General features: G+C 38.3%; 1 protein-coding gene across 2 annotated transcripts in view; it reads left to right on the forward strand.

Moving 5' to 3' along the window:
- Positions 1 to 19,245, forward strand: part of RFX3 (regulatory factor X3) — a 158,031-nt gene that overhangs the window by 111,800 nt on the left and 26,986 nt on the right. For both annotated transcript variants that reach the window (XM_044920625.1, XM_021694424.1), the window contains exons 11-13: positions 2,515 to 2,612; positions 5,588 to 5,737; positions 12,622 to 12,830. In XM_044920625.1, coding sequence (XP_044776560.1) covers positions 2,515 to 2,612; positions 5,588 to 5,737; positions 12,622 to 12,830 — 457 coding nt within the window. The remainder of the gene's footprint in view (positions 1 to 2,514; positions 2,613 to 5,587; positions 5,738 to 12,621; positions 12,831 to 19,245) is intronic.

Genomic DNA, 19,245 nt, shown 5'->3' on the forward strand with positions numbered 1-19,245 from the left:
GTGAGGTCAACAGTTCCCTAACCTAAATCATGTATCCATTTTAGCTGACTCGCAGCCTCATAATTTTAAGCGCACAATACCCTTGACCTTTCTTTTTTTTTTTTTTTTTTCAAGTTTTGATTCGAAAACCAATTTATTCTGTCAAGAAGTCTGTCTCTACGTTTAGCAGACAACTCAACTTCAGGAATTTTCAGATGACCATAGTTTTAGAGTTTCAATGAAATTACAAGGGACATTAACATGCTAGCCTACAAAGTACATTTGGAAATTTAATTCTGATTCTATAACAAGACCTAACAAAACAAAGCTTAAAATATAGCTTAAATAGCTATCTTCTGATCGTGTACATTTTAATATTAATCACAAGCAGGTTGAGACAAGTTAGCTGTGGAATAGTTTTAAATTTTAAACCATCCATTCATGAGAAAAAGTTGTCAGAGTCAATCTGCACAATTTGATCCGACACGAATCCCTATAGGGAGAGCAAACTTAATTTTATTTTTAAAAATTATATTTTCCTGGCCACTAGTACTTCACTCTACCATTTAGTGTCCAGATGGGATTCCTTTTTTTAGCCAAAAAAAGTCTGCATATCACACTAATTTGAAGTCAGCTTGAAGCTACTATATTCTAAAATACATTTATCTGAAAATGAAAAACAGTTAAGTGTAAGAATTGTATAAAAACTCAACTGGTAACACTTATGTACAATTATGAGTATACGTAAAGGTGGCCCCAAATGTCATTTAGTACAAGAAAGTACAGTCATTTGATACAAAAAAATTCTTTTTAGCTTATAATCTTCCCAGCATCAAATTTGTCTAGATAAAACAAGACCCATACTTAATATTTTTTTAAAGTAACTTCTCCTAGTTCTTGGTCTTTTTATGCAGATCATATAATTATTATATATTAATAGTAGAAAACATGCAAAATACAGATAGCCAAGTTGAATTTTGAGCAGAATTTTCCTGAGTTTCAAAAAGGGTCGTTAAATTTTTTTTCACTCTTTTTCATTTCCATTCATGCCTGCCCTCCATGGTTCTAGTACATAAGACAGCAGAAAAATATTTTTCTTTCTTTTTTTCTTTTTTGGCTCAAGTGGGAAGCTTTGGAAATTTCACAAGATTAGTTCTCAAGAAATTTCCAACTCAGCGTTTCCAGTAGATGATTGTCATGGTTAAGAGTCGATACTTCTTGAGTGTTTTTCCTAATCAAAACTTAGTCATTTCAACCTCTCTTCTGTCATTTGACCAGTTAAAGAAATGATTAAAAAAGCAGTTGTTTTTATGATTGGGTTAGTAAAATTTGTATCTTGCGCAAGCAACTTGAGCAAGCTCAATTATTTCTAACCCTGCGTTACCAAAAGTAATAGAGAAGCATGTCAGACTCATTGGAGCACAGGAAGAAAAACCAAGAAATTTAATCCCGGCATCAACATTAATATTCTTGGGAGCTTTGGAGAAAAATGTAACTTCCGGGTTTCTTGTAGGAGACTCCAAATTATAATGCCTACCACGTTAGAGGGAACCCACAGAGCTTGATTTCATGTTGTGGGTGTTTCAAACACTTACCTATTAAATGTCTGAAACTGCTCCTCACACTGTGGAGTCTTGGGTACAGATGAAGTAAAATACTGTTGACTGAATTACTTGTTGAACAAGCGAAGAATTCTGTTTTTATTATACAGCCATCTCAGGAAGCAGGTCCCTTCTTGGAAAATAATTGTAGTCATTCCTGATAACTGTTGATGCTTCTAGTCATTTTCTGACCACCATAAAAGCTACTCTCGTGGGACCTAGTCCTCTTTCAGATCTTAACAGATAGGTGAAGAATATGGAATGGACTATTATAGGAATATCTTCAGAATATTGGTCTCTGGGACAGCAATTTTATCACACTGATCTTTTATCTCTACCTACCAAGTGAAACGGAGAATAGTCCAAAATTTTCAAGTCAGGCAATTTTAATTTTTACCTTACTTTTTAATAAGAGTAAGAGATAACTACTCTAATTAATATGTTCTAGCACAAATAGGTGTGTAGAGAAAGGGAGAAAGCTTTGCATTGTTTTCTTTTTAACTAAAGACAGGAAAATAGATTTAGAGCTTGAAAAAGCAGGATGAAGAATTCGTAAAGAAAATACTTAGCCCTGGAGCATAAAGCTGCTAACGAAAAGAGTGTTTTGTCTAAGGTAGAAAATCCCATAAGTATATTCACAACTGGTATATGTTGCTATAAGCAAAAATGTTTGAATGTTTTCATTTCCCAACAAAGTGTCATAAATATCTGGGAACAAAACAACTTTAAAAGAAAAAAAAAAAAGCCCAAAATACAATTCTTGGATGCTTTCAAAGTTAGGAATTATGTTATAAAAAAAAAAGTCTCATCAATGAGGACAGTATAAGGTCTGTGCTATTTCAGATGTCATGTATGCATGTTTTCTCTTCTCCTGGAATAAAGATTAATGTCCTTTGGTGTCTTTTTCGTTCTGCTTTTATTCTTCAACATTTAGGTGCCTTGACCCAAGCCATTCGAAATTTTGCAAAAAGCCTTGAAGGTTGGCTTTCCAATGCCATGAACAATATCCCACAGAGAATGATACAAACCAAGGTAAGTTTGTATGTGTTTGATTTTTCTTCTGTTTTTAGGAAACTGTTCTGAGCTGTGAATTTTAGATCTGTCCTATTAAATGGTATCCTGTACAATGTTGGTATCAGAATATATTGAACTTTTCAAACCGATTTTTTTATTTGTGCTTTATAACCATGTAATCAAGAACTTGCACAAGAGATGTTATTTGATAATGCTCCTTTTGAAGAAACTAGAGAAGCATTTTAAGTGTGGTGTATTTATAAACCCTTTTCCAAAGTATATATTTCAGATTGCTTAATTTCAAAAATGAAAAAGAATAGCCCAGAATGTTCAAATAGTTTTCACTTGAGGGAGTTTTAGATTTTTTTTTAAGTCCTGAACTATACTTATTATAATGTGAAACGTTCATATAAATTAATATCCTTTTGATTTTCAGGATTTTTTTTTAAACACTGGAGAATGCTTTTGTGAATCAAGGAATCATTTCTTAAAGTGAGCAATTATCTCATGATTGATCAGTGTTTATCAGGAATGTGGATTGTTTAGGTATAGATATGAATTGTGATCTCCACTTTGTCCCCTGCTCACCTTGTCACTTTAGGTTAATTTGTGAACATATCCTGTGGCAAGATCGGACTGATGCTGTGTAAACTTTGTACCAAAAATTATATTCCTGGCTTTTTCTCAATGACTATGTCCACTGTCAGACTTAAGCCATACACCTTGTCTTTCAGTTTAGGGACACAGTTGATAGATTAAAGTTCTTATAGCTGACAAGTCTCTTTGGGAACACAAGTCGCTCCCAGTTCCTTCACTTTGACTTAAGATTTGCAATAACACTTTCCAAAACATACAGAGAAAAACAAACAAAGAAATAAAACATACAGAAGGAACATTTCATTGATATGCCCACCTTAGATTGATGCTCCAAAACTATGCTGTCAATGCCGTAAGGAGAGCCACAGTGGCTATTTAAATTTGAATTTGAAATTTAAATTAAATTAAAATTTTAGTTCTTCAGCCACACTAGCTAGCTCTGTTTCAAGTGTACCACAGCTCCATGTGGCCAGTGGCTACCGTATTTGGCAGCACATATATAGAGTAGGACCATCATTGCAGAAAGTTCTAGAGTGTCACATTGAGGTGGGCAAAGAAAGGAGGTACTATTTGATTATGACGGTTATAGGAATGCTTTCCAATTTGCGAAGTCAGTCATATTCACATTAATACTTCAAACAGCTAAAAGCACCTTCCTTCCCAGTATTATCGAAGTGAATGTAGTAGCAATCTAACTGCAATATTGGCCAATTTCACTGGTCCCCAGAGTTGATTTGGATGATCTACTTTTGGGGGAAGATGTCTTCTGCTTTTCTCCTGTCACTGATGTGCAGCCTACTTTCAGCTGAGCACTCAATCAATGAAAATAATCTACCCTGACAGAGGAAAGAGCCTAATTAGATTATGACTGACCCTTGCTATCAAACATATCCCACCACCATAACATAGTTTCTGTGTAACCTTGAGCCAGCTACTTAACCCCTTTAAGTCACGGTGTGTGTCTCGTGTGACGGTTATGAGAATTCAGGTAATATATGTCAGGCACTGAACATGGCGTCTGGCACATAGTATGTCCTCAGTTAATATAAACCACAGAAATGGGGGGGGAAAAAGTGTAAGACCTCTTCCAACTTCCACGTAGTCCCAAAACATCTCACTCTTAAGACAGAGCATCCTTTGACCTTTGAACACCCTGTATGGGACTGTTGAATCAGCTGCTTCTTACATACCCATCGTGATTTAATGGCATCCCATACATTCCTATAAATATGTTAAAATGCTCATTAGATTTACTGTGCATGTGACAGATTTCCATGAGATCATAGACTTTTTTTTTTTTACATTATCTTTGCTATCTTTCATTGTAACCTGTTTCATTGAGGGTCTCAGCAGGAAGCGAATGGTATATCCAAAGGGAGAATAATTGAAAAGAATTTAAGAAGGGTCTATTCCCCAAGATGTGAGCAGAGTTAAGAAAACCTGGAGGAATGGTAAAGCACCCTGGGACTAGCAACACCAGGGAGACCTGAGTCTCCCTAGATCTGAAGAGAAAAGAGGTAAAAGCTATGGCTTTAGGAGATTATCTCCTTCCCTCGAGGACTGTGGCCTTAGTCCAAGAAAGCAAGCTTTGCCGAAACAGGGAGAGAGCAGAGGTTGTAGGGCAATCAATACTTTGAACACTCTTTTTTCCCCCATCCATCTGTCTCCTCCCACTGCCTATCATTGGTCAAACCCAACTGGAAGCCAGAATATAAGGGAAGTGGTTAACATAGTCCACTCAGGGTAGTCTTCCTGGGCAGAGCAGCATGGAGAAAGATGGGAAGTAGATGTCGAGGAGCAAATGGAGAAATCCTGGATGGCTCTTGTACGTAAATTCAGATCATGAGGAAGAGTTCTTGTTGCTGACGTTTGTAAGTTTATTGGCTATGTATTTGCTAATACTAACACCTCCTATAAAATAAAGGCAATAAGAGTGAATCTGAATGACAGTGCTCTGAAGAGTATATATATTTTTTATCCATTTCACAAAGTGAGACGGTACATTTTGGTTTTCCAAATAAAAAGAAAAGAAATTGTATTCACCGAGTTTGTATCAACTGTCCTACAGAGAGAAAAAAGAAATGAAAATCAACATTTTTCCTGCTTCCCTAGACAAAGTCATTTCTTGCAAGACTGGTTTAATTAATGCTGCACTCAGATGTCGAAGAACATGGGAGTTTGTTTTAGTCTTGACCTCTACCTACTCAAAAGGAAAATAATACTTGGTTTCGAGATTTAAAAGCTGTAATTTACAAGTAAGCTCTCACACGAAATGAGTTCAAAATAAGTATCAGAGGAAAGCATTTACAATTTGGCAAGGGAATAGAGATTTGAAGATTGCAGTGGTTTCTTTTGCTGGAGAAAAGCTACCCGGTTGTGATGGGATTTCTTTCTAGGTTGCAGCTGTAAGTGCCTTTGCCCAGACTCTGCGAAGATACACATCGCTCAATCACCTGGCCCAGGCAGCTCGTGCAGTGCTCCAGAACACGTCCCAGATCAACCAGATGCTCAATGACCTCAACCGCGTCGACTTTGCCAATGTCCAGGTACTCTGCTTTCTTTCAAAATGTGTCTTGTAAGGAAAGATGCCCCACTTTTTTTCATGTTCATGAGGATCATCCTATTTCTTTCCTAAGTTTCATCAGTGCACAGATAGCATCCATGTTCCTGGTGTCCTGAAAGAGGAGAGTCGGACTCCCCCCGGGACTTCACTGAGCCTGTTTCATGGTTAAAGTCCTCTAAGATGTATTGTATTCGATGCAACATTATGTCTGCAGGGTTAGCTAGTTAATGGAGTCGGGACAGTCACAGTCATGGAAGTTAGGTAGGCAAGAGATTAAACTCTTCCGTTTGCTAGCTGTGCAATCTTGGACAAGTTGCTTAACTGCTCTGGGCTTTCCTCTTCTCACCTTCTAACACCTAGCTTAGATTATTGTTGACATATTTAGAAATACATAAAGTTCTTTGCACTATAACACACAAGAGATATATGTTTTTAATAGTGCCCTACCTTGGGGCGCCTGAGTGGCTCAGTCGTTTAAGCATCTGCTTTTGGCTCAGGTCACGATCCCAGCCCCTCATTGGGCTCCTTGCTCAGCAGAGAGTCTGCTTCTCCCTCTCCCTCTGACCCTCCTCCGTGCTTGGGCTCTCTCTCTCTCTGTCTCAAATAAATAAATAAAATCTTTAAAAAAAAGCGCCCCACCTTGAAAGAATAAAGAACACTTAGAAACTCTATTTCAGAGTGCCTGGTAAATATTTGTTCATTTGAAAAGAATTAGGAGCAATATATTTGGCTATTTTATTCATCCAAATGAAAAAAAGGTATTTTAACCTTGAGATCAAACTATTTACTTGTATTTTAAAGTACACTTAGAAAGACAGCCAACTTAGGAATATTATTATGAAATCCCACAAATATTTTATTTCAGATACTAAAGTAATGAAACTAGTTGTTACCATATAAAAATAGTACACTACTCAAAGTACAAGCAACAAAAGAAGGAAAAAGTAAATAAACTGAACATGATCAAAATGAAAAACTTCTGTGCTTCAAGAGACCAGCAAGAAAGTGAAATGACAACTAACAGAATTGAGAAAATTTTTACAAATCATCTATTTGATAAAAATTTATATCTGGAATATATAAAGAACTCCTACAAACCAATAATAAAAAGACAACCCAGTTTGAAAAGAGGAAAGATCTGCATAGCCATTTTTCCAAAGAAGATAGACAAATAGCCAATAAGCCCCTGAAAAGATAATGAAAGTAATTAGCCACCAGGGAAATGCAGCTCAAAACCACAGTGGGATATTACTTCACACACACTAAAATGTGTATAATCAGACAGATAATCGCAGAAAGAAGGGAGTTAAAGGTGGAATATGCTACCTTAAGAAAGAGATTACTGATTGAAATGAATAGTGTGAGAAGTAAGACCAAGACATAGGGGGAAATGAAGGGCACTCCACTGAACCCTCACATACTGCTGATTAGAATGTAAAATGCAGCCACTTTGGAAAACAGTCTGGTAGTTTCTCAAGAGGTTCAACATAGAGTTACCATATGACTCAGCAACTTCACTCCTAGGTACAAACCAAGAGAAATGAAATCATGTCCATATAAAACTTGTACACGGACGTTCATAGCAGCATTATTCGTATTTGCTGCATGAAAATGGAAACAACCCAAATGGCCCTTAACTGATGAGTACATAAACACATCCACAGAGTGGAATATTATGAAGCAATAAAAAGAAATGAAGGTTTGACACCTGCTACCTTGTGAATGAACCTTGAAAACACTATGCTATGCTAAAGAAGCCAGACACAAAGGGCCACATAGTGCATGATTCCTTTTATATGGAATGTGCAGCATAGATAAGTCTATAAGAGACAGAAAATAGGTTCGTGATTGCCTGGGTTCTGGGGACTGGGAATTGAAAAGTGACAGATGGGGGGGGGGTCCTTTTGGGGGACATGAAAACATTCTAAAATTGTGATAGATGCACAACTCTGAATGTTCTACAAGAAGCCATTGAATGATATATTTTAAACGAGTTAATTGTATGATATGAAAATTTTATCTCAATAAAACTTAAAAGATATCAATGCCTTTGCTTTAAAATAAACCACTAATTACTCCTGTTTCCTAGAAATTTTAATCTGTAGTTCTGGTCTAGTTTTGTCATTTAATTATATCAAAAAATAATACTTGGGCCTGATTCATTTTGGGGTATAGTAATTAGTTAAGTTCATTCTGACTTTTATGGATTGGGCTCAAACACCTGGTTATGTGAAGTCTTAAAAAATCTGCCTCTCGGGCGCCTGGGTGGCTCAGTTGGTTAAGCGACTGCCTTCGGCTCAGGTCATGATCCTGGAGTCCCTGGATCGAGTCCCGCATCGGGCTCCCTGCTTGGCAGGGAGTCTGCTTCTCCCTCTGACCCTCCCCCCTCTCATGTGCTCTCTCTCATTCTCTCTCTCTCAAATAAATAAATAAAATCTTTAAAAAAAATAAAAAAATAAAAAAATAAAAAAATCTGCCTCTCTATGTATCTATTTGTCTATGTACAAACACGTATAAATACACAGATGCAAGCGCAAAATGTTTGTAAGAACAAACTGTCTCAGGTTTGCAAAGCCATTAGCTGTACATAGTTCAATGAAATTTACGTTAACTGATTTTAGTGAGAATATTAGAAGTTCATATTGCCTGTAATTTATCCTGTAATGTTTCTTTCATATCTTCATTCGAAAGAGATTCTTTGAAAAGCACCTTTAGTGCAACCTGTGGTTTCAAATGTACCGTAAGCTCCATAACAGAAAATATAGAGAATAATTCCTAATACTGCCTGAGAAAGGTTTTCTGTTGGGTTTGTGTACACGTGTATCTGGGACCCTGTGAAGTATTTATGCAAATGAGTTCCTCCAGGTTATAACCGCTGACCTTGAGAACATCTTTGCATTTAAATGGTGGATTATACCTCTGCTCTTCTCATCCTCCCCCCACCAACTGAGGCTCCCTTTTCCCTTCCTCTGGAGTTTTCCTGGGTGTGTATGACAGTTATCAGTGCTGAAACGTGTATGATTCACCACCTGTCCTCCGAGACCCTTTCCTTTCCGCAGAGATCCAGAAGCACAGTGGTGTGCCCTCTGTTTCCCCCTGACACCTTCCTTCTCACACTGTGTTCATTTCAATCAGTAATTAATCTCTTTCTTAGGGTATAGCATGTTCTACCTTTGACTCCCTTCTTTCCTTACTTTTCTGTTTGGAACTTTGCTCGGTTTTTGTAGAGTCCTCTGGCGTTCTCCATCTTCTTCTTCCTCTCCTTCCACTTCTGTCACCCTCTCCTGTGCATCTGGAAGTTGTCCCTTTTGAAGAAGGGACCTCAGTAACAGGGACACGTGTGAGGGTGGTGCTCTTGCAATAAGGAGACTTTAATGTAAAACAATGAGATGACACTTAATTGTCAATAGTATAATGTTCTTCAGAGCTTGAAAGTACTAAAAGGTTTCCTTCAGGATATCCATAAATCTTTTTCACCACTTCATTCTTCTCTACTTAACTCTTCTTTTGCTCATGCATTCAAGATACCCTATCTAGGGTGGCTCAATCCGTTAAGCGTTAGGCATCCGATTCTTGATTTCAGCTGGGGTCATGATCTCAAGTTGTGAAATTGAGCCCCGAGTCCGGTTCTGTGCTCAGCGGGGAATCTGCTTGAGATTCTCTCCCTCTCCCTCTGCCTGTGCTCTCTCACTCTCTCTCTCTCAAATACATAAACAAATCTTTTTTAAAAAAAAAGATCATCTTTCTACTGCAGTATAATTGGTTTTCTGTTTTATTTAATTGATAGCATTGCCGTGGTATTGTTTTTGTGTGTAAATGGATAGTTTCTCATCAACATTAAGGGCAAATAGGTTTGGTGGGTTGACCTGATAACTTACCCATTGTGTGTACTTGTGTTTGCTTATTTAAAGCAAAGTTGGTAGCATCATTCCGATGATGATGCTACCAACTCCTTATCATTTTGGAAATAATTTATTTGTGAGTTAAGAACATCTTCAATGTTCATCTTAGCTTTTTCCATTTATAGAGCTGAAATGTCCAAATTCCTTTCATAAGGGAATATTTATAGTGTACTCTTAATGACTGAGCCACCCAGGCGCCCTATAGTGTACTCTATTGTTAGTATATTTTCAATCTCCAGAGTAGGTAAAATGATGTATAATGTAAAGTAATTTGAAAAGCCAGAATAATGTCCTTTGGTTTTATTTCTCTAAGTTAGTTTTCAGCCCCAATCACTCTCTTTCCTAAAACTAACTTCCAAGTAAATAGTGAGTTTGAATTTATGGTAAGAAGGGAAATTAAATTCCTCAAAGGATACCAGTGAGCTCCTCTTCCCCATCCCCTCCCTGGTTATCAATGCACAAACAAACAAAAAACAACCCTCCCTACAATGAATATAGAGTTTTAGTTTTGCAAGATGAAAGAGTTCTAGGGATCGATTGCATTATAAGGAGCATATAGTTAACACCCCTATGCTGTACTCTTAAAAATGGTTAAGATGATAAATTTATGTTATTTGTTTTTTACCACAATTTTCAAAATGGTTAGATATTAATGAAGAAAAACAAAAACAACCTTCCCTATCCTTTCCTTGATGCCTAAATTCTTCCCTGGGTACTCTCCTGGACTCTTAATATAAAATTCCGGAGTCATTTGACAGTGTATTTTGAAAGAGTTTAACTATTCTTCTTATATAATTCTATCACAAAGGAGCAAGTGCAGAATATGCAAAGATGTAGCTTCAAGATAGCTAATGCCAGCATTCTTCCTAATAGTAAAACATCATAATGAACATGAATGTCTAACTGTATGGAATTGGTTATGAAAATCATGGTATATTCATGCATTAAAGCAAATTTGGTCATTCAACAATAAATATAGCTCTACATTTGCCTACATGGAAATTCAGTTATCATATATAGGTTAAGAGAAACTAAGCCGAATTTTTACTCAAATGTATAATATGATACTTTTTTATTTTAAATATTTATATATGCATAAGCACATAGTACATGTGAACAGTTTGAAAGGTTTATGCATCAGCATGTTTTAGTTATCTCTTAGTGTTGACATCTTAGATATTTATAATATTTTGTTCCTTTGTGCTTATTTGTATTTTCAATTTTTTCTATAATTCTATTTTAGTGTACTTAAAACTGAAAGTGATACTTAGGAGGTAAATCTGAAAGACTTTATGGTTAATTAGATCAGAGAAGGATAGTGGATGGTGTCATCTGTTGAAAATTGAGAAGAAACGGTAGGTTTCCCTGGGGAAATAAAATAAATTCAGTTTGGGCATTTTGTATTTGAAATGCCTCCCAGTTGAAATGTCTCTTGAATAGGTAATGTCTATACCATCAGAAGAGACGCTGAAACCAGAGAATGAAGATGAGGGGTTTATTCAGCTGAAACTGCCTGTGTGAATGGACTTGTCCTCTGAGAGCTCATGGCATGGAAGCTATACACACTCTTTCCAGAAAAATACACAGATAATCACGATGTTTTCGAGGTAGAATTAGGACCTTCACAGACACCCCTCCACAGGAGCTTATCTTGAAAATATTATCTGGATGCAGTGATCCCAGTTTAAAAATTCTTGTCACATCACATATTCTCTATTTTATACCTCAGGAAAATGAGGCCCACATCGATCATGTGAGTTGCTTGAGGTGGGTTTAGCTGATGCACGCCCTGTATTAAAATCCATGTCCTCTGACTCTCAAACATTATATTCCCAAATAATTACATTTTGACCCTGAGAGTGTATATTTTTTAATTTTTAAGTTAAAGCTCGTGCTCGTGCTCCCTCTCTCTCTCTGACAAATAAATAGATAAAAATCTTAAAAAATAAAAAAATACAACACAGCCCTGGAAAATGTCACAAAGCTTATAGCATCTACTGAAAAGTAGCTTTTTTTTTTTTTAAAGATTTTATTTATTTATTTGAGACAGAGAGAATGAGAGAGACAGAGAGCACATGAGAGTGGGGAGGGTCAGAGGGAGAAGCAGGCTCCCCGCGGAGCAGGGAGCCCGATGCGGGACTCGATCCCGGGACTCCAGGATCATGACCTGAGCCGAAGGCAGTCGCTTAACCAACTGAGCCACCCAGGCGCCCTGAAAAGTAGCTTTAAAAGTTTCTGTTCTCATTGCTGTTACTGAACTGAAACTTCCCAGTGAGACACAGAAGGAAAACTGTCCTAATTGAATTCCTAGGCAGGTGGATGTCTACCTTTTCTCAAAAGTAGTTTTGTGGTCGTCGTGACTGTTGTTTTCAGTTCTGTGAATTAATTTGCATTCATACCCTTGCCTTGATAGCCCTTGAGATTTCAGTTCCCAATCCATAAAACTCATACAGCATATGCTCCTACCTAGTACCACTCAGGGCTTATTTCTCTTTTAATCCTAGGGGACCACTTTTGGCCAATTGAATCTGTTTCTCCATCTGACTTACCCTAAATCTTCTCAAATGGATTGGCCTTAAAGTTTTATCTGATTGAGGGGTCTCGGGTGGGGAGAAAAAGAGAGAGAGCGAACTTTTGAAGGCCGTATAAAAACAAAAGAAGAAAGACCCTGCATAGTATGAGTTCAGCTTCTCTTTTTTCTTAGATAATCGTGTATTTGAGTCCTTCACACGGACTAGCTAATGTAGAAAAACCAAGTCACGCTTCCTTGCTGCCTCTCATTTTCAGGCACAGAGGGGATGCTGGTTTTCTTAACGACCAGCAAGTAGTCCTTCGTTTTCTTAATCCATGTCGTTGTTGGAAGCTGTCATTATAATTTCCCTTTCATGCCTAGGGTCTGTGTGCCGACATTCAAGGGAAAGATGCTGAGTTGAAGTTTCCCTTTGCTTTCTGTGTCCTGTCCCAGGAGCAGGCTTCTTGGGTTTGCCAATGTGATGACAACATGGTTCAGAGACTAGAGACAGACTTCAAGATGACCCTCCAGCAGCAGAGCACCCTGGAACAGTGGGCCGCATGGCTTGACAACGTGATGATGCAGGCGCTAAAGCCCTACGAGGGAAGGCCCAGTTTTCCTAAAGCTGCCAGGCAATTCCTGCTAAAATGGTCTTTCTACAGGTACTGTCTCGCTCTTTCCTAAGCTTTATTTATTGCACATGTTCTGCAAATAGGTGTGTGTGCCTCTCAGACAGAAGGAAAAGAAAAGAGTGGAGACTTTGTTTGGAAACTCCCCGTTGCGATTACCTGCAGCCCACCTCGGTGATTCCAGCATCATGGAATTGTACCAGGAGGTTTATGGGAATAAACTCCGTTAGGGAAACAAAGCCTCTTGCTTGAAGCCCTGGAGCTTTCAGGTGGGAGCCTTTCAGGTGCCAGTCTAGGTGATGTGATCTGCAATAGTCAGAAAAGAGCCCAGCGCCCTCCCTCTTGCAAATGTACATTATTTGGGCTTCTTTCGTGAAGACTTAACCCCAGTCTCCTCTTGATTCGCTAGTGCGGGTGATTTGCAAACTGTGGTCGCTAGACCAGAAGCATCACTTTCACTTGGAAACCGTATTACAAAAGGGAATTGTCAGGCCCCTCCCCCAAATCTACCAGAATCAGAAACTGCAGAGGTTGAGCCCAGCGATCTGTGCTTTTAAAGAAGCCTTTTAGGTGATGGTGACTCATGCTCAGAACCATCTAGTTCATTTCTTAATTTTATCAGCTACAACTGTTTTCAAACCTAGCTGTACATTAGAATTAGTGTAAAAACAATAAAAATCATAGGAACCTCCCCAGACTCTATGGATTCAAAGTCTTGGTGGGTGGGCAGCAGTGATTAGGAATAGAGGTAATCAGAAATTTTGTCTTCAGAAAGCTTCCTTATGGTGATTCTAATGCATAGCCAGTTTAAGAACCAATAATCTAGTAGACAGTACAATATGAATCCCTAATTGACTAAAATAATATAGATATAAGTGTATGTTTTTATCAACATGGAACCTGGAAGAGAAAGCCTTTCAGGTGACATGATAGATGATATCAAAGGTCGGGATGAGTTGTTGACCATAGGTCTGCCCCAAGGGTTAAAAACAGAGCCTGTGTACCTAGGCTTATATACCATATATATATAGGATGAAATTGAGAGATGGGGTTTCATTTCATAATATGAATTAGGTAAGTTATATTTTTGACCCTGCAATTTTTTCTTGTGGTGGGTATTCGGTTTTTTTGCTTCTTTGGATGAAGGCGTCCCCACTGACTCAGGCGTAAAGGCTGTATGTATTTTGGGGTGTAGGTAGTTCCTAATTTAGATCCTGTGCAGCCATGCACCTATCAGAAAGTAGTGACCACAGGACATTCGGCACGGCGGCTGTGGGCACATTATGGTCATCATCTAGACCTCGGTGAGTCCAGAGCTAGTTGTGTGGAGAGAAGGTCTATGAATAAGTCATGGAGGTTAGGAACTTGTTAACCCAGAAACCCAAACTGTAAGATTTCCATCTTCTTTTGACCGCCTTACGAAGATGGAACCAGAGATCTTTTAATTATGATGATAGCTGCTTTGGTTTTTATTGTGATTTCTTTCTTTCTGTTGATTTTACTTGATTTCATCCAATTCGTATTTCTTAAGCTGAAGGAGAGCTCCAGCTCCACTCTATAAGCTTAGAGTTAATTTCATCTTACATAATAGTTTTCTGATGTCTCGCCCAGGGTCAGATGCGGTGAAGGAAAGCCTGCCTGCTTTGTATTACTGTTGTTGTGTTTTTGTTTTTGGACTGAGTACTTCCACAGTTCTGTCTCTCCTGTATTTGATACTTATAGCCCACGGGATTTGAGAAGGGCCTTACTGAAATGCCGCCTGACTCAGTGACCCCCCTCGTATGCTGCAGTTAAGCCAGTGCTAGGTTTAGATTTGGGTGTAAGCGAGGAAGATGTTAACGAGAGATGTAGGTTTTCCCTGGATGTGTGGGGAAGATTTGGAAAACATTGTCACAGTGTCTCAAAGAAGCCAAAGCAACAGTAGGGGTAATAGTAAGAATTCAGAATTTTAATTTGGGAACATTTCTTAAGAAGATTTCAGATATTTTCCCATTTGCTTCTCAGCAAGTCATACAGATGGTATATGTATTTCATGAATGATCAACGAAACCAAAGTTATACAAGCTGCTTGTTCCAAAACCTATATGGCCAAAAGCAGCACACATTCTCTATATCCGAAAATGCAAGGTGTTGTTTTTTTTTTTTCTCCTTCTTAGTGCTTGCTTATGTTGCTATGTCAGACTTGCCCTTACTCCTTCCTGTGGGTTTTTTTTTTCCTATATTTAGTTGATATCGTTTTAGAAATATACCCCTAGAGCCTCCATCTCCGCAGAGATCTGTTGCAAGTATCTTGAAAGGAGAGAAAATTACTTACTTGTATTTCTTGTTCTCTGCAGATATACAAACCCGGTAGATCATCACTTGCCTGCCCTCTGTCCTCCCTGAGTCGGGGATAATTAGCTTGTTATTATTAGATGCTATTATGGTTATTATTTTCATTTCAAAAAGACTCAAAGGCAGATCATTCAGGACCACAGAAGGAAAGGCATATTCAGACAGATGCATACCTCCTGCTGGTAGGAAAAGTCCAGAGCTTAGAAACGGAAGAGGCTTTTAAAATCTGAACTGTTTTTTACTGAGGCATAAGAACATTTTGGGTAATGAAAACTGCATTCACAAACTATCAGAGAGGCGGAACTACAGAGGTGGTTTTTTTTTTTTCACGGTTCTGGCATTGTAATAAGAATTTGGCGGTCACATACACAGACCCTTCGTGTTCTGAAGCCAGGTGATCTCATAATTTCTAAAATTCTGTGTACATATTTACATGCATACAAAAGAGAAATGGGCTGGCAGAGAATTGTGACAGTAGTTGACACCCTGTTGCAGACACGCTCTGCTCCAAAGGGAGGTCTCTCCTGGCCTAACCTGGCTTTGAAAGACTCCGGTTGGCTCCCTGGGAGGTGGGAAAAAATATTACCACCTTTCTTGGGCAGACATGGAGAAGTTATGTGGGCCATTTCTCAGCTTGTGTGTTTTGTGGTTAACAGAACAGAACATTCCTCAGAGCCACCCTGAGGGTCACCCAAATATCCCATTTTTAAAGAACAAGACTTACAGCTTTGATACAGTGACTTGAAAGGGGGTACAGGGAATGTAGTTTTCCTACAACTGGATGATTTATAAATCTTCCAGAAAGTAATGTTCTTTTGGAGTAGACCGTAAGCACTGTTTGAAAAGAAAGTTTGCGTGGGGGTCACAGGTGTGACGCTGTCCCCTTTCTTCTTAGGAAGGGTGTGACATATCCCCAGATACACAAAGCGGTGGACTGAGTATCATTTGTTAGGGTATATGTTTCAGCTTCCAGACCCTAGTTATAAAGATGAATACACAAAGGGTCTCTCATCTGTTATAAAATCATTAACTTGAGAACTCTGATTTTAAAAGAAGTTGAGTTTATGGTAACTTAGCAACATGAAATCCAGTGGAGTCTGTTTTGCAACATATCTTACAGAAGTCTGAAATAGACAAAAAGTTTCCAATTAAACCGTTAATTGTGTCATTTAATACTTGGCTTGTAGGGCAAAGGCCCAACATAGAGAAGATACTAAAGGGGACATAGCATTAATCATGCAATTCAACTGATGCTTTTCTAAACCTACAACAGTCATTTCATGGCATGCTTATCAGTATTTTGTAAAAAATAACTAGGGATTATAACGGAAGGTCAGCAGATTTTTGTTTTGTTTTCCAACAGATTTTGGTATTACGTGTGTGTTTTATGCTGAAATAAGATGATTGCCTGTCTAAAAGTTTCCAAAACACTCAGAATAAAAACCAAGGCTTTGTCATGGCCTACAAGACCCGAGCTCGTTGTGTCTTCTTCTCTTTGCTCCCTGTCTTCCAGCTGCACAAGCCTCCTGGCTGTTCTTTGAACATATCAAGGGTGGTTCTGCCTCAGAGTCCTTCCGTTTGCTCTCGCTTCTGCCGGGAAAGCTCCCATGTTCACATGGCTCACTTCAACCCAGTTTCCACTCAGTTATATCCCCTTTTCAGAAAGAATTTACCTGACAGCCTCACTTAAATTGCCTGCCCCCATCACTCTCTGACCGCTTTCCCTGATTTATTTTTTCCATAGGATTTATCACGACCTCACTTTATATTTTTTTTTTTAAAGATTTTATTTATTTATTTGAGAGAGAGACTGAGATAGAGAGAGCATGAGCGGGGGAGGGCCAGAGGGAGAAGCAGACTCCCTGCTGAGCAGGGAGCCCGATGTGGGACTCGATCGCAGGACTCCAGGATCATGACCTGAGCCGAAGGCAGTCGCTTAACCAACTGAGCCACCCAGGCGCCCGACCTCACTTTATATTTTATATCTACTTGTGTTTTTTTTCTCAACCGTTTCTCTTACTACAGTGTGAGTTCTGTTGATACCAGAATTTCCTCTGACTTTTTCTGGAACAAGACCCTGGCACAGAGTAGGAATGCAGTAAACCTCTATTGAGTGGATGAATGTAAACTCTCTTGGAAAAAAACAATGGGCTCTGCATATGTCTATAGTAAATGTCAGAAAGCTACTCAGTATGAATACTTTCCTTAGTCATGAACATGATTTCAGAGTTTTTCTATCTTAGGGGAAATATAAAGGCCTAAAACTTGAACTTAAAAAAATATGTATGTAATTCATCCTATATCTGTGGTATTTATCTCTGCAAAGATTTATTGACATTCAACTGACCCAGAATTGTTTCTTTATATTTATAATGTCATCTATTCAAATAAACATATTTTAGGGGCGCCTGGGTGGCTCAGTTGGTTAAGCGTTTGCCTTCGGCTCAGGTCATGATCCAGGGTCCTGGGATCGAGCCCTGTATCGGGCTCCCTGCTCAGCGGGGAGTCGGCTTCTCCCTCTGCCCCTCCGCTCTGCTGTTGCTCTCTCTGTGGCTCTCTCCCTTTCTCTCTCAAATAAATAAATAAAATCTTTAAAAATTTTTTTAAAAAATAAACATTTTTTAAATGAAATCAGTATGTGCTCACTTTAGAAAATCTGCAAAATATTACAAATAACAAGGAAGGGCACCTGGCTGGCTCAGTCGGTAAAGCCTGCTACTCTTGATCTGGGGGTGGTAAGTTTGAACCCCATTTTGGGTGTAGAAATTACTTAAAATCTTTTTTTTATTTTATTTTTTTAAAAGATTTTATTTATTTGAGAGAGAGAGAGCACGAGTGAGGGGAGGGGCAGAGGGAGAGAACATCCAAGCAGACTCCCGCTGAGCATGGAACCCAACGTGGGGCTTGATCCCACAACCCATGAGATCAGGACCTCAGCCGAAACCAAGAGTTGAACGCTTAACTAACTGAACCACCCAGGCGCTCCAAAAATGAAATCTTTTTTTTTTTTTTAAGATCTTATCTATTTATTTGATAGAGACACAGCGAGAGAGGGAACACAAGCAGGGGGAGTGGGAGAGAGAGAAGCAGGATTCCTGCAGAGCGGCGAGCCCGATGCGGGGCTCAATCCCAGGACCCTGGGATCGAGTCCCACATCGGGCTCCCTGCTCGGCAGGAAGCCCGTTTCTCCCTCTCCCCCCTCTCCCACTCCCCCTGCTTGTGTTCCTGCTCTCGCTGTCTCTCTCTGTCAAATAAATAAATAAAATCTTTAAAAAAATAAAAAATTTAAAAAATATATTAAGGAATAAACTTAGAGCATTCATAATTTTAATACCCGGAAATAACCACTGGTAAATTGTTGGCGTTTTTTTTTTTTTTATGTGATATAAAATTGGAATCCAGTTGTTTACCATAGTTTATCATCTGTGTCTTTCTTTCCCTTAGCATTTTTCACTTAACATTATATCTTAAGCATTTCTTGTCATTAAACATCTTCAGAAACATAACTTTCAATGTCCTCACAATATTCAATATTACGTGTGTATTTTACACATTATTTAAACATTACCTTTTCCCCTTATTCTTAAGCATTTAGGTGGTTTTTGGCATTGCGATACAATGATAAAAAATACTGTAATCTTTGCATGAAATTGCCTCTGTATCTTCAGACACATTCTGGTAAAAATGTTTGAACTTTTTAAAGTGACTAACACTGTATTAATGAAGTGTGCTATCTCAGTGCTAATACTAATAAATTCCCATTTACTTAAGGGTAGGATTTTCTTTTTAAACTACAAGACAGTTGTTCTATTAAAGAGACTTCTATATATCTTACTTCTTTAACTTGACATAGTATCAAAGACAACTTTCTGTGTTACTACCTTTATGTCCGGTTTTCCTCATTTCTCTAAACTGCTGCATACAGTTTATATATGAATGAGCCATAATTTGTAATTTGTTTAATTACCATTGACTGATGGATATTTGGCTTTCCCTCCTAGTTTCTCACAGGTATAAATATTGCTACAATTAAAACTTATCTTTGTTCATTTGTGTAAATTTATAGAATTAGAATTGCTAGGTCAAAGGTTTTCTGCATTTTTAATTTTGATAA

The sequence above is a fragment of the Neomonachus schauinslandi genome, chromosome 13 (assembly GCF_002201575.2).
Source record: "Neomonachus schauinslandi chromosome 13, ASM220157v2, whole genome shotgun sequence".
In the NCBI taxonomy this organism is placed as follows: Eukaryota; Metazoa; Chordata; class Mammalia; order Carnivora; family Phocidae; genus Neomonachus; species Neomonachus schauinslandi.